Genomic DNA, 15,260 nt, shown 5'->3' with positions numbered 1-15,260 from the left:
GCTTCCTCCATCTTTGTGGTCATGACATCCAGTCAGTTTTACATCTCAGAGAATGTTTTTATTTCAGTCTGACTAGTTTTTAGGTCTTTTATCTCTGTGGTAAGTGACTCCATGGTGTTTTCTATGCTTTTCTCAAGCTCAGCTAGTATCCTTAACAATTGTTTTATATTCTGGTTCAGGCATATTACTTATATCTGTTTTGATTAGATTTCTGGCCACGATCTGTTTTTCTTTCTTTTGGGATGAGTTCCTCTGTCTTGGCATTCATCCTAGGCCTCTGTCTTCTGTGTGTTAGAAAAGGCTGTTATGTTTCCTGCTTCTGAGAGTAATGGCTATATTAAGTCATATGCTGTTCAGGGCCTGGCACTTTAGGAAGTATTTCTGGTATATGCTGTGTACACTCTGCTGCTGTGTTTTGGCTGCTCTTTCCCTCAGGTCAGTCTTCTACAGAGTTTCTCCTTGCCTGCAGTGGGAAGTATTTGGACCTTGTCTAGTATTTGGTGAGTTTTAACTTGGTGTGTTATGGTCTGCTTGTTAAAATAGGCTAGATCCTATTTTCCCTAGAGCTGAAGCTTTGCAGCACAGTATGGTCAGTAGACTTGGTGCATTGGAGGTTTGTGCTGGTCTTCTGGGGGGAGGGGCCTGTTGCTGCTTTGACCCTCAGGTACACTTTCCCTAGTTCAGAAACACCTGCAGAGCGCAGTGGGGCGGGGCTTGGTGTATGACACCAAAACATCCGCTGTGGCACTGTGCTGCTCACTGAAGTCCATCCCTGCTGATGGCAGGGGATAAAAATGGCATTAGCCAGATCTCTCATCCCCAGAGAGGGGATTTCATGCCTGCCACTGTTCAGGAAGCCCTCAGAGATGAACAAACAATCTCTCCTTTCCTTGCTTGTCCTAGGCATCCCTCAGATCCCTCTCTTCACACTGTGTCTGAGCCCTCTGCGTACCTGCAGTGCAGTCCTCCTGTGTTTTATCCCAGGGACGTTGGCTGGGTTTCAAAACTCCAAACCTTACAGACTGGTGTTGATCATCTAGGGGAGGATGTTGCCACACTGTGGCTGGTGCTGGGTTGTCCCAGAAGGGTTGTCCCAGAAGGGCAGTCACATGAACGTGCAGGGGCTTGAAGCTTACAGTAAAAGCTCAGCAAAAAGCCGGTGTCCAGGTTAGCTGCGATCAGCAGGTGCCTCTGTACCTATCTAATGAATGGGGTAGCTCAATGGTGCCTGCTGGCTTTTGTCCCCGGAGAGGCAGTGCCACCTCTCCTAAACGCACTCCAAGAAAGGGAACTGTCTCACCTAGTATGACCCAGGGAATTCTCAGACCATGCTATCTGCTCCTGGGCCTCTGCCCTCCTCCACCGGAGCACCTCTACAAACACCACATTCTACCCATTGATGGCATAACTTCTAAAACTTCAGACTTTAAGCTCCACTGCTTGTATTGTGATAATTAGCTCCTCTTGTTTTCCCTGTCCGTGGTTTTGGGGAAGTTTTTCTTGTACAGTGCCCTGCTCCCTGCTCGCTCGCTCGCTCTCTCTCTCTCTCTCTCTCTCTTTCTCTCCTTTCTTCCTGATCAGTGCTCACTTTCCTCGCAGCACTGGTAATTCTTTCCCACCCCCAAAAATCATGTCTCCTCCCCTGCTACCTTCCACAATTTGGCTTCTTTTCTCCCTCTAGTGGTGCAGTTTTTTTTTCCTCTTAGCACTTAGATCAATTTTCTGAGTGTTCAGAATGACTTGATACTTATCTAGCTGTGTTCAGGAGACAAAGCAAGCATAGGGTTCTCTTGCTACTCTGCCATCTTAACTCCTATACTTAATTTCCTTTAATAAGTAAAACTTATGCTATAAGTTTTACACTAAAAATTTTGAAAAGCATGTATGTAATGTGGAAGAAACTTTTATGTATTTACTAATGTGTGTTGATTATCTTGGGCTATTTCTTTAGTACTTATTTTAGTTTTGCTCTCTCTTCCTGTAAGCATTTCTGCAATAACAAGATTAGGATGTCCTGAATGTCCCGGATGTAGTTGATAGTCCACTGTGGGGTTTCTTTGTTTGGTTTTTTTTTTTTTGGTTTTTTGTTTGTTTGTTTGTTTGTTTGTTTGAGAACTAAAAATAGAATACTGGAAAGAGCACTGAAAAGGATATTGGGAGATCTTTTTCTATCTTATACTATTCATCTAACAGTATAAACTTAGTTTATTTCTCTAGTCCATTTTTCTTGCCTTGCTCCTCCATTTTTCTTGGTCTTACTCCTGGAGAGCTGGACCAGATAGGTATGAGCTGTTTCAGCTCTCTAAACTCAGAAGGGGTAGCTGATTCCATGGAAAGAGTATAGACTGGCTCCACGTTTCAACCATTTTCTGATTATCTGCAATCTTTAAAGTAATCTTTCTAACCTATCTGGTCATTTTCGCAAGGTACATGATGTCTTGTAAGGACTCACAAATACAGCCTGCTCACCAGCATTCTCATACCCCCATTCCATGACTGCATCATTTATAGGAGTAGTTGGGGAAAAAAAGCAAAAATCTTTGTAGCCTTTTATTTAGTTGGCTTTTAAATGTTTATTTTGAGAGAGAGTGCATATGTGTGCGTGAGTGGGGGAGGGGCAGAGAGAGTAGGGGAGAGACAGAATCCCAACCAGGCTTCATGCTGTCAGCACAGAGCCTGTCACAGAGCTCAGTCTCACTAACTGCAAGATCATGACCTGAGCTGAAATCAGAGAGTTGGTCGCTTAACCAACTGAGCCACCCAGGTACCTCTAGTTGGCGTTTATATATGAATTATGCTGTGAGTACACTTGAAGAGAGTAATAACTCTTGAAGAGGCATTAAAGAACTTTCTTTTACTCTTCTAGTTTTTTAAATGTATTTATGTTGCTTTTTAAAAAAAATTTTTTTTTGTTTTTTTTATTTTTGAGAGAAAGAGAGACCAAATGCATGCAGAGGAGACGCAGAGAGAGAGGGAGACACAGAATCTGAAGCAGGCTCCAGGCTCTGAGCTGTCAGCACAGAGCCACACGCCAGGCATGATGAACTCATGAGCCATTGAGATCATGACCTGAGCCAAAGTTGGATGCTCAACCGACTGAGCCACCCAGGCACCCCTATTTATATATTTTATTAATATTAAATTAGTTGGTCTTCTTATGAAAAGTTAAACATTAAAGGTTACATTAAAATTTTCTTTGACCTACCATCTTCTTGGAACATTTCTCAATCTCTACTACTTGGAAAGTGATACATATACTCACACACATGTTTTCTGTGGGTTTGTATGGTATGCAAACAATTGTATTTTCTATTTTTAAAAATATGACTTAAATTTTTTTAATATAAAAATCTCACCACCCAGACATAGACTCTATTAATATTTAGGTGTACACCTTATCAGTGTTGACATTACACCGATAAAGTACAATTAAGCGCATCTATGTGCCAATCTGTTTTTCTTCGTGCATGTGTATTAACTCTGTATGCTACTTATATTTATAAAAGTGAGATCCTTTTAGGCATATTTTCATAGGTATATAAAATTATATATTATTAAATGTATTGTTAAAAATTTTGTGTACATACACATCCTACAGATCTTGAATACTTTTCCTGTCATTAAGAAAATTTATACTCTTAATAGTTTCATACTTCTTCATGTAGATCATAGAAACATACTGTGTTAATACTTAATTCTCTTTCTCCACAGTTGTAATATTGTGATAAAATTCTAGGCTGAATCTGATAAAGAATTTCTTTTGATATTAATGGTAAAATTGTTTCACAAACAGGCATATCAGTAATGTCTGCATCTCTGCAGTTTTGCTGGTTGTAGAGATTAATGATTTAAATAATCTTTGACCATACTATAAGTAAAAAATTATATGTGTTCTTTTTGTATTTTATTGATTACAAATGAGGTTAAATTTTTTCTTAGCCACCAGAAATGGTATAAATTGTTTTCATGGCCATCAAGTAATGCTATAGGTATTTTCAAACTTACAAAATTAGTGGCTTATTAGCATTATTTCCTTCTCTTCTTTTCCAGGAATTTCACCATAAAAAATGAGAAGGGAGATTATTAAAACAACTTTATAATTTATATTCCCACTAGAAACATATGAGAGTGCCTGTCCTTATATTGTCACAATTTTTTGGATTGTTTTTGCCAGTCTGATAGGTTACAAAATGACTTCTTAATTTTCTTTTAATTTGTATTTCTTTAGTCATGAGTAAAGTTCTTTTTCTGTGAATTATTAGTATTCTTGACTTTTTCTAATTTTCAGGAATTTCTTATGTCATAGGGAAATTAACCCCTCATGTGCTATCATGGAGTGCAAATACTTTTCTTGGTTTATGTTTTTGAAATTGTTCGTAAAGGTTTATCAGCTCGCTTCAGAACCAATTGGCAAAAGCTATTAACTAGGACAGGGCCCTTTCCCATATTTCTAATAGGTAAGTCTGATAATTTTTTCAGTACATTTTTAGTACATTTACTATGAATTTGTTTAAGAGAAACATCCAGCTCCACTTAGTGCTTCTATTTCCACTCCTAACCCAGTAGGCAAAAGTGATAGTTTTATCAGTCTGGGGCCAGCCAGGAAAATAGCAGATCAGGTGATTTGATTTTGGGCAGGGAGCAGGGAACCTGTGGTTTTGTCAGTGAAAACTAGCAAACTCAGTGTGAAGGAAGGGGGCAATCTGCAAGGTTTGCTTAACCAGGCAAAGAGAAGAAGAAGAAGAAGAAGAAAAAGCCAAGCAGGGACATCAGCATCCAGACGGTATGGTGGCAATAGACACTGCAGTTGAGTCCAGGCAAGTTACTAAAAACAACAACAACAACCCACAGTAACTCAATTCAGAATCCAGAGTTGCTACAGTGTATTAATCAAAATGTCCAGCTTTCAGCCAAAAATTATGAGACAAGAAGCAGGAAACTGTAACACATATTCAGGAAAAAAAAGCAGAAGTCAACTAGAACTACATATTGTACAATTGTATTTAGGTATCTAGGTAAAGGTCTAACTGTAGAAAACAGATTGCCTAAATTTGGGGGTAGGAAGGATCTTTTGGGATGATGGGTGAATTCTAAAACTGTTTTATATTTAAATGTTAAATATATAAATGTTAAATATTTATATTTATATGAGTGCACAGCTGTATAAATTCACTAAAAATCATTCATCTGTAATGGGTGAATTTTGTGATTTGTAAATTATACCTTAATAAATACTCTTAAGTATGTAAGGACAACTAATATCTTTATTTATTTATTTTTTTTAATATGAAATTTATTTTCAAATTGGTTTCCATACAACACCCAGTGCTCATCCCAAAAGTTGCCCTCCTCAATACCCATCACCCACCCTCCCCTCCCTCCCACCCCCCATCAACCCTTAGTTTGTTCTCAGTTTTTAACAGTCTCTTATGTTTTGGCTCTCTCCCACTCTAAGCTCTTTTTTTTTTTTTTTTTTCCCTTCCCTTCCCCCATGGGTTTCTGTTAAGTTTCTTAGGATCCACATAAGAGTGAAACCATATGGTATCTGTCTTTCTCTGTATGGCTTATTTCACTTAGCATCACACTCTCCAGTTCCATCCACGTTGCTACAAAAGGCCATATTTCATTTTTTCTCATTGCTACGTAGTATTCCATTGTGTATATAAACCACAATTTCTTTATCCATTCATCAGTTGATGGACATTTAGGCTCTTTCCATAATTTGGCTATTGTTGAGAGTGCTGCTATAAATATTGGGGTACAAGTGCCCCTATGCATCAGCACTCCTGTATCCCTTGGATAAATTCCTAGCAGTGCTATTGCTGGGTCATAGGGTAGGTCTATTTTTAATTTTCTGAGGAACCTCCACACTGCTTTCCAGAGCAGCTGCACCCATTTGCATTCCCACCAACAGTGCAAGAGGGTTCCCGTTTCTCCACATCCTCTCCAGCACCTATAGTCTCCTGATTTGTTCGTTTTGGCCACTCTGACTGGCGTGAGGTGATACCTGAGTGTGGTTTTGATTTGTATTTCCCTGATAAGGAGCAACGCTGAACATCTTTTCATGTGCCTGTTGGCCATCCGGATGTCTTCTTTAGAGAAGTGTCTATTCATGTTTTCTGCCCATTTCTTCACTGGGTTATTTGTTTTTCGGGTGTGGAGTTTGGTGAGCTCTTTATAGATTTTGGATACTAGCCCTTTGTCTGATATGTCATTTGCAACTATCTTTTCCCATTCCGTTGGTTGCCTTTTAGTTTTGTTGGTTGTTTCCTTTGCTGTGCAGAAGCTTTTTATCTTCATAAGGTCCCAGTAATTCACTTTTGCTTTTAATTCCCTTGCCTTTGGGGATGTGTCGAGTAAGAGATTGCTACGGCTGAGGTCAGAGAGGTCTTTTCCTGCTTTCTCCTCTAAGGTTTTGATGGTTTCCTGTCTCACATTCAGGTCCTTTATCCATTTTGAGTTTATTTTTGTGAATGGTGTGAGAAAGTGGTCTAGTTTCAACCTTCTGCATGTTGCTGTCCAGTTCTCCCAGCACCATTTGTTAAAGAGACTGTCTTTTTTCCATTGGATGTTCTTTCCTGCTTTGTCAAAGATGAGTTGGCCATACGTTTGTGGGTCTAGTTCTGGGGTTTCTATTCTATTCCATTGGTCTATGTGTCTGTTTTTGTGCCAATACCATGCTGTCTTGATGTTGACAGCTTTCTAGTAGAGGCTAAAGTCTGGGATTTTGATGCCTCCTGCTTTGGTCTTCTTCAAAATTCCTTTGGCTATTCGGGGCCTTTTGTGGTTCCATATGAATTTTAGGATTGCTTGTTCTAGTTTCGAGAAGAATGCTGGTGCAATTTTGATTGGGATTGCATTGAATGTGTAGATACCTTTGGGTAGTATTGACATTTTGACACTATTTATTCTTCCAATCCATGAGCAGGGAATGTCTTTCCATTTCTTTATATCTTCTTCAATTACCTTCATAAGCTTTCTATACTTTTCAGCATACAGATCTTTTACATCTTTGGTTAGATTTATTCCTAGGTATTTTATGCTTCTTGGTGCAGTTATGAATGGGATCAGTTTCTTTATTTGTCTTTCTGTTGCTTCATTGTTAGTGTATAAGAATGCAACTGATTTCTGTACATTGATTTTGTATCCTGCAACTTTGCTGAATTCATGTATCAGTTCTAGCAGACTTTTGGTGGAGTCTATCGGGTTTTCCATGTATAATATCATGTCATTTGCAAAAAGCGAAAGCTTGACTTCATCTTTGCCAATTTGGATGCCTTTGATTTCCTTTTGTTGTCTGATTGCTGATGCTAGAACTTCCAGCACTATGTTAAACAACAGCAGTGAGAGTGGGCATCCCTGTTGTGTTTCTGATCTCAGGGAAAAAGCTCTCAGTTTTTCCCTGTTGAGGATGATGTTAGCTGTGGGCTTTTCATAAATGGCTTTTATGATGTTTAAGTATGTTCCTTCTATCCCGACTTTCTCAAGAGTTTTTATTAAGAAAGGGTGCTGGATTTTGTCAAAGGCCTTTTCTGCATCGATTGACAGGATCATATGGTTCTTATCTTTTCTTTTGTTAATGTGATGTATCACGTTGATTGATTTGCGAATGTTGAACCAGCCCTGCATCCCAGGAATGAATCCCACTTGATCATGGTGAATAATTCTTTTTATATGCTGTTGAATTCGGTTTGCTAGTATCTTACTGAGAATTTTTGCATCCATATTCATCAGGGATATTGGCCTGTAGTTCTCTTTTTTTACTGGGTCTCTGTCTGGTTTAGGAATCAAAGTAATACTGGCTTCATAGAATGAGTCTGGGAGTTTTCCTTCCCTTTCTATTTCTTGGAATAGCTTGAGAAGGATAGGTATTATCTCTGCCTTAAACGTCTGGTAGAACTCCCCTGGGAAGCCATCTGGTCCTGGACTCTTATTTGTTGGGAGATTTTTGATAACCGATTCAATTTCTTCGCTGGTTATGGGTCTATTCAAGCTTTCTATTTCCTCCTGATTGAGTTTTGGAAGAGTGTGGGTGTTTAGGAATTTGTCCATTTCTTCCAGGTTGTCCAAATTGTTGGCATATAATTTTTCATAGTATTCCCTGATAATTGTTTGTATCTCTGAGGGATTGGTTGTAATAATTCCATTTTCATTCATGATTTTATCTATTTGGGTCATCTCCCTTTTCTTTTTGAGAAGCCTGCCTAGAGGTTTGTCAATTTTGTTTATTTTTTTCAAAAAACCAACTCTTGGTTTCGTTGATCTGCTCTACAGTTTTTTTAGATTCTATATTGTTTATTTCTGCTCTGATCTTTATTATTTCTCTTCTTCTGCTGGGTTTAGGCTGCCTTTGCTGTTCTGCTTCTAGTTCCTTTAGGTGTGCTGTTAGATTTTGTATTTAGGATTTTTCTTGTTTCTTGAGATAGGCCTGGATTGCAATGTATTTTCCTCTCAGGACTGCCTTTGCTGCGTCCCAAAGCGTTTGGATTGTTGTATTTTCATTTTCGTTTGTTTCCATATATTTTTAATTTCTTCTCTAATTGCCTGGCTGACCCACTCATTCGTTAGTAGGGTGTTCTTTAACCTCCATGCTTTTGGAGGTTTTCCAGACTTTTTTCTGTGGTTGATTTCAAGCTTCATAGCATTGTGGTCTGAAAGTATGCATGGTATAATTTCAATTCTTGTAAACTTATGAAGGGCTGTTTTGTGACCCAGTATATGATCTATCTTGGAGAATGTTCCATGTGCACTCGAGAAGAAAGTACATTCGGTTGCTTTGGGATGCAGAGTTCTAAATATATCTGTCAAGTCCATCTGATCCAATGTCTCATTCAGGGCCCTTGTTTCTTTATTGACCGTGTGTCTAGATGATCTATCCATTTCTGTAAGTGGGGTGTTAAAGTCCCCTGCAATTACCACATTCTTATCAATAACGTTGCTTATGTTTGTGAGTAATTGTTTATATATATGGGGGCTCCGGTATTCGGCGCATAGACATTTATAATTGTTAGCTCTTCCTGATGGATAGACCCTGTAATTATTATATAATGCCCTTCTTCATCTCTTGTTAACAGCCTTTAATTTAAAGTCTAGTTTGTCTGATATAAGTGGCTACTCCAGCTTTCTTTTGGCTTCCAGTCGCATGATAAATAGTTCTCCATCCCCTCACTCTCAATCTAAAGGTGTCCTCAGGTCTAAAATGAGTCTCTTGTAGACAGCAAATAGATGGGTCTTGTTTTTTTATCCATTCTGATACCCTATGTCTTTTGGTTGGCGCATTTAATCCATTTACATTCAGTGTTATTATAGAAAGATACCGGTTAGAGTCACTGTGATGTCTGTATGTTTTATGCTTGTAGTGATGTCTCTGGTACTTTGTCTCACAGGATCCCCCTTAGGATCTCTTTTAGGGCTGGTTTAGTGGTGACAAATTCCTTCAGTTTTTGTTTGGGAAGACCTTTATCTCTCTTTCTATTCTAAATGACAGACTTGCTGGATAAAGGATTCTTGGCTGCATATTTTTCCTGTTTAGCACACTGAAGATCTCGTGCCAATTCTTTCTGGCCTGCCAAGTTTCAAAAGAGAGATCAGTCACGAGTCTTATAGGTCTCCCTTTATATGTGAGGGCACGTTTATACCTTGCTGCTTTCAGAATTTTCTCTTTGTCCTTGTATTTTGCCAGTTTGACTATGATATGTCGTGCAGAAGATCAATTCAAGTTACGTCTGAAGGGAGTTCTCTGTGCCTCTTGGATTTCAATGCCTTTTTCCTTCCCCAGTTCAGGGAAGTTCTCAGTTATAATTTCTTCAAGTACCCCTTCAGCACCTTTCCCTCTCTCCTCCTCCTCTGGGATACCAATTATGCGTATATTATTTCTTTTTAGTGTATCACTTAGTTCTCTAATTTTCCCCTCATACTCCTGGATTTTTTTATCATTTTCTCAGCTTCCTCTTTTTCCATAACTTTATCTTCTAGTTCACCTATTTTCTCCTCTGCCTCTTCAATCCGAGCTGTCGTCGTTTCCATTTTGTTTTGCATTTCGTTTAAAACGCTTTTCAGCTCCTCCTGACTGTTCCTTAGTCCCTTGATCTCTGTAGCAAGAGATTCTCTGCTGTCCTCTATACTGTTTTCAAGACCAGCGATTAATTTTATGACTATTCTAAATTCACTTTCTGTTATATTATTTAAATCCTTTTTGATCAGTTCATTAGCTTTGTTATTTCCTGGAGATTCTTCTGAGGGGAATTCTTCCGCTTGGTCATTTTGGATAGTCCCTGGAGTGGTGAGGACCTGCAGGGCACTTCCCCTGTGCTGTGGTGTATAACTGGAGTTGGTGGGCGGGGCCGCAGTCAGACCTGATGTCTGCCCCCAGCCCACCGCTGGGGCCACAGTCAGACTGGTGTGTGCCTTCTCTTCCCCTCTCCTAGGGGTGGGATTCAGCGTGGGGTGGCTTGGCCTGTCTGGGCTACTTGCACACTGCCAGGCTTGTGGTGCTGGGGATCTGGCATATTAGCTGGGGTGGGTAGGCAAGGTGCACGGGGGCAGGAGGGGCAGGCTTAGCTCGCTTCTCCTTAGGTGATCCACTTCAGGAGGGGCCCTGTGGCAGCGGGAGGGAGTCAGATCCGCTGCCGGAGGTTTGGCTCCGCAGAAGCACAGAGTTGGGTGTTTGCGCGGAGCGAGCAAGTTCCCTGGCAGGAACTGGTTCCCTTTGGGATTTTGGCTGGGGGATGGGCGGGGAAGATGGCGCTGGCGAGCGCCTTTGTTCCCCACCAAACTGAGCTCTGTCGTCAGGGGGCTCAGCAGCTCTCCCTGCCTTTGTCCTCCAGCCTTCCCGCTTTCTGAGCAGAGCTGTTAACTTATGACCTCCCAGACGCTAAGTCGCGCTTGCTGTCGGAACACACTCCGTCCGTTGGGCCCCTCAGCTTTTGCAAGCCAGACTCGGGGGCTCTGCTTGGCCGGTGAGCCGCCCCTCCGCCCTGGCTCCCTCCCGCCATTCCGTGGAGCGTGCACCGCCTCGCCGCCCTTCCTACCCTCTTCCGTGGGCCTCTCGTCTGCGCTTGGCTCCGGAGACTCCATTCTGCTAATCCTCTGGCGGTTTTCTGGGTTATTTAGGCAGGTGTAGGTGGAATCTAAGTGATCAGCAGGACGCAAGGTGAATCCAGCGTCCTCCTAAGCCGCCATCTTCTTCAATCTCTCAGGACTAATATCTTTAAAATGATAGTGTTCTGTTAGTGATCTTGTTATGATTGCCTGTTTGCTGTTCTGTTTTCAAATAAAAATAACCATTTGTGGTTTATAAAAGCAATTGAAGGTAACAACTTGGAGGTACCTAAGGGGAGTATCTGATTTTTTATCAGAAATGAGTAATTCTTGTTGAAGTGACAATGGGCAATGCTCTTAAATTATATATTCCCTTTTCTTTGAGCCATTCTTCTGCCATCATTCATCTCTATTCTATTTTTGCTTGTTTAGTTAAGGAACATCCACTTGGTTTTCACCCCTCTTCTTTAATACTGATAACTTTTAAGTACTCCTGGTACAGTATTCCTAGTGTTATTCTCACTTTCTTGCCTGCCTACCTTGCTGATTCTCCCATTGTGCTGTCCTGCAGGTACATCACATGATAAGAACTTCTTGTATGTGAGGAAGTTAACATAAATATAAATACATTTGGGTGAGTGTGTTAGTATAAATGCCATAATTTAAAAAGGAAATAACAGGGGTGCCTGGGTGGCTCAGTCAGTTAAGCATATGACTTCGGCTCAGGTCATGCCTACTTCGGTTCAGGGGGCATGATCTCACTGTACTTGAGTTCAAGTTCTGAGTCCGGCTCTGTGCTGGCAGTTCAGAGCCTGAATCCTGCTTTGGACACTCTCTCTCTCTCTCTCTCTCTCTCTCTCTCTCTCTCTCTCTCTCTCCTTCTCTCCTCTCCCCCACCCCCTCTGCCTCCTTCTCCCCCACTCATGGTGTGTCTCTCTCACAAAAATAAACATTCAAAAAATATTTTTAAAGAGAAATTACATGAACAATCTAATCATAAAGGATTAGTTTTAAAACTGTTCCATTTGAAGTATTTTCACTCTAATTCTGATCTTACTGTCTAAATTATACTGAAAAATCCATCAGTGACATCAACCACATTGGACTCCTTCCTTTTCCTGAAATTTGATCAAATTCTTTCCTGAACTAGGGCCTTGGCGTTGGCTGTTCTTTCTACTCTCTGATAGACACCTTTCCTTGATGTGTCTCAGCTGTTTTTTATCTTTTAGTTCTCAACTCAAATATCTACCCTTCAGAGCCGACTTAACTGATTTTCTCAGTACCTAATTGAAGAATTTTCAGCTGTTGCATAACAATTACTTTTCCTGTTTCTTTGTTTCCTTTTAGTTTCATTTACTATAATTTATTGTCTTATTTATTTACTAGTTTATGTTTTTGCCCCAACATGTTTCCTGTGCTTGAAGAACATATTATAAATAGTAGTTACCAGTGGATGAATGAATTACAATTAATTCGTCAGGTTTTCTTCCTTTTAAACTAAACTTTGAGTCATTTAAGTTGGTAGTTTTTTTCCCCCACAAACCTGACTTTTCATTTGAATCAGCTGTTTCTTAATCTGAGGGTCAGATGAATGTCACCCTTTCATATATAGATTTCCAATTATTTCATAATTTTACTTAATATTTTATTCACTTATTTTGTTACTGTGTTCTAAAAGCTTTTTTTGCATGTCTCTGCAGTTTTAAAACATTATAGATTTGTTGTACATGTTCAGAGGTTTAAAAATCAGAACTTAGCATCATAGTGGAGGTTTTTTGTCTCTTTTTACTTTTGATTCATCTGTCTTTGGCAGAAAAATAACTTGAGTGAATTCATTCCTTCACCAAATAGCTATGGAGGTGGTTTACATATTTCACACATCTGGAAGTGAATTTTTGCTGCTTTAAACGTGAATAAAAACATGATAGAATGTACAGTCCTTGTGCTACAGCTCTTTTTCACTTAGAACTCTTTAGTAATTATCCTGTTACTTTCAGACGTTTAACAATGTGGAGAAAAATAGGGCCATCTTGATTTTTGTTCCTTTAAAGGAACACATGTATACTTATAACATTTTTTTCTCACTTTGAATTTCACAGCAGTATATCTCAGTGGTAGTTTTGTATTTTCACTGTTTATTTCTGGTGCAAATTTATAACATACTTCTTCATTTGTACGTCTACATTTTTTCATACCTTTTGTAGGTATTTTTGTTTCTGTGCATCTTTCCCATAGTTTTCTTCAGTCTTTGTTTTCTTGTTTCATACTATTGTTACATTGGTTGTAGACACAAAACAAATATTTCCTTTTGAATTCTGGATGATGTTTCTATGTTTGAGTGTAAGCTTCAAACATCCTCACCCACACCCCTGCAAACTATACTACCTATGTAGCTCTTGGGTTTCTCCTCTTTCTTTTATAGACCTTCCAAGTTGCAAAGTATCACTCTCCAGTTACTAATGTCCTGGCCAAGTTATGCTGAATTAATTATATGCCCAAGTGAATGTAGTATGAGAACAGCTAACGAGAAAGAAATTTTCTGATAAGGTACATATTATGTAGTAGGGGGCACTCTGATAGGAACAAAATATTAACAGAGACACCTGTTAGTCTGAGATATAGGTGGACTTCTGTGGAAATCTGTGTAATTCTTCTTAATACAGCATTGCTTCTGAGTTCTCATTCTTTGTTCTAGTTGGCCAAAACTTTGACAGATGAGTGACTAATATTTGTAGTTTTCAGGACTGTTCTAACTTTGCAACCCTTTAGATTTTTGTGAATATATCAATGAAAAGATGAAGAAAGGTGAATCAGATATTAAAGTTGACCCTTGAAAAACATGGGTTTAAACTGTCCACTTACTGGACAGGTCCACTTATTTGCAGATTCTTCTTCGATAAATATAGTACAGTAAATGTATTTTCTCTTATGATTTTCTTAACATTTTCTCTGGCTTAATTTATTAGAAGAATACAGCATATAACACATATACAAAATATGTGTTAATCAACATGTTATTGGTAAGTGTTCTGGTAAACGTTAGGCCATGAGTAAGTTTTGGGGAGTCATATAGGTGGATTTTAGACTGCTTGGAGGTCTAACTCCTGCCTCATTCAAAGCTAAATTGTAATTGTTGCCGGTAAGCTTCCATGTTATTTTGTGATTTTATGTGTATATGTAGGTTATTTATTGATTTGTGGTATTTTGATAAATATACCTGTATAAAATAATGTCTTATCTATAAGCATTCTGTTTGTTTAGATTTTAAGTGTTATATGTCCCAAAGGGTTATGATTTTTTTTAATTATTGAAATAATGAAATCCTTGCATGTTCCCTCATAATCAAATTTGAGAAAGTAATTGTTTTATGATTGTTGAAGTACTATCTTGATCCAAACTTTTTCATCAGCAATGAAACTTCTTTTCTTTGTAGTAAAGTATTCATCTGTGTGGGATATTGCATAAATCTTGGAAGACTGCAATAAAGTGGCAATGTCCCGGGAACCTACCCCACCTCTCCCTGGAGATATGTCTACTGGTCCTATAGCAGAAAGCTGGTGTTATACACAGGTACATGCTGTTAAAAATGCCTTACTTTATGTTATGTCACTTAAAAATGTTATAGCATTTTGAGAATATTGTAAAGCACTTTGTCATAGTTATTCCAAGTATTAAGAAAAGTGAGTCATAGGATGTTTAACATGTGATAAGCTAAAAGCATATAAGTCATCATTGTAAAAATAGTTTTCTGAATCTCTTAGGTTAAAGTAGTAAAATTTTCCTACATGTGGACCATTAATAACTTCAGCTTTTGTCGAGAGGAAATGGGTGAAGTGTTAAAAAGTTCAACATTCTCATCTAGCCCCAGTGACAAAATGAAATGGTAAGATTTTTGTTTTGAATTTTGTTTTGATATTATTTTCATCTACTTTATAGTTTGGTTGTTACTGTTTTTTGGTTGTTTTTTTTTTTAATGTTTGTTTTTGAGATAGAAAGAGACAGAGTGTAAGCAGGGGAGGAGCAGAGAGAGAGAGGGAGACACAGAATCAGAAGCAGGCTCCAGGCTCTGAGCTGTCAGCACAGAGCCCAACGTGCATCTCAAACCCACGAACTGTGAGATCATGACCTGAGCTGAAGTCGGATGCTTAACCGACTGGTCCACCCAGGCGCCTCTGTTATTGTTTCTTCATGGACATTAGTCTAATTTTATACTAGATTTG

At 39.0% G+C, this 15,260-nt stretch overlaps 1 protein-coding gene across 4 annotated transcripts in view; it reads left to right on the top strand.

Moving 5' to 3' along the window:
- SPOPL (speckle type BTB/POZ protein like) overlaps positions 1-15,260 on the top strand; it is an 82,280-nt gene that overhangs the window by 41,719 nt on the left and 25,301 nt on the right. For all 4 annotated transcript variants that reach the window (XM_047871989.1, XM_047871988.1, XM_047871987.1 and 1 more), the window contains exons 2-3: positions 14,474-14,610; positions 14,802-14,923. In XM_047871989.1, coding sequence (XP_047727945.1) covers positions 14,533-14,610; positions 14,802-14,923 — 200 coding nt within the window. In that variant the 5' untranslated portion in view covers positions 14,474-14,532. The remainder of the gene's footprint in view (positions 1-14,473; positions 14,611-14,801; positions 14,924-15,260) is intronic.

The sequence above is a fragment of the Prionailurus viverrinus genome, chromosome C1 (assembly GCF_022837055.1).
Source record: "Prionailurus viverrinus isolate Anna chromosome C1, UM_Priviv_1.0, whole genome shotgun sequence".
Taxonomy (NCBI): domain Eukaryota; kingdom Metazoa; phylum Chordata; class Mammalia; order Carnivora; family Felidae; genus Prionailurus; species Prionailurus viverrinus.
This window is presented reverse-complemented; position numbering and strand designations above follow the sequence as displayed.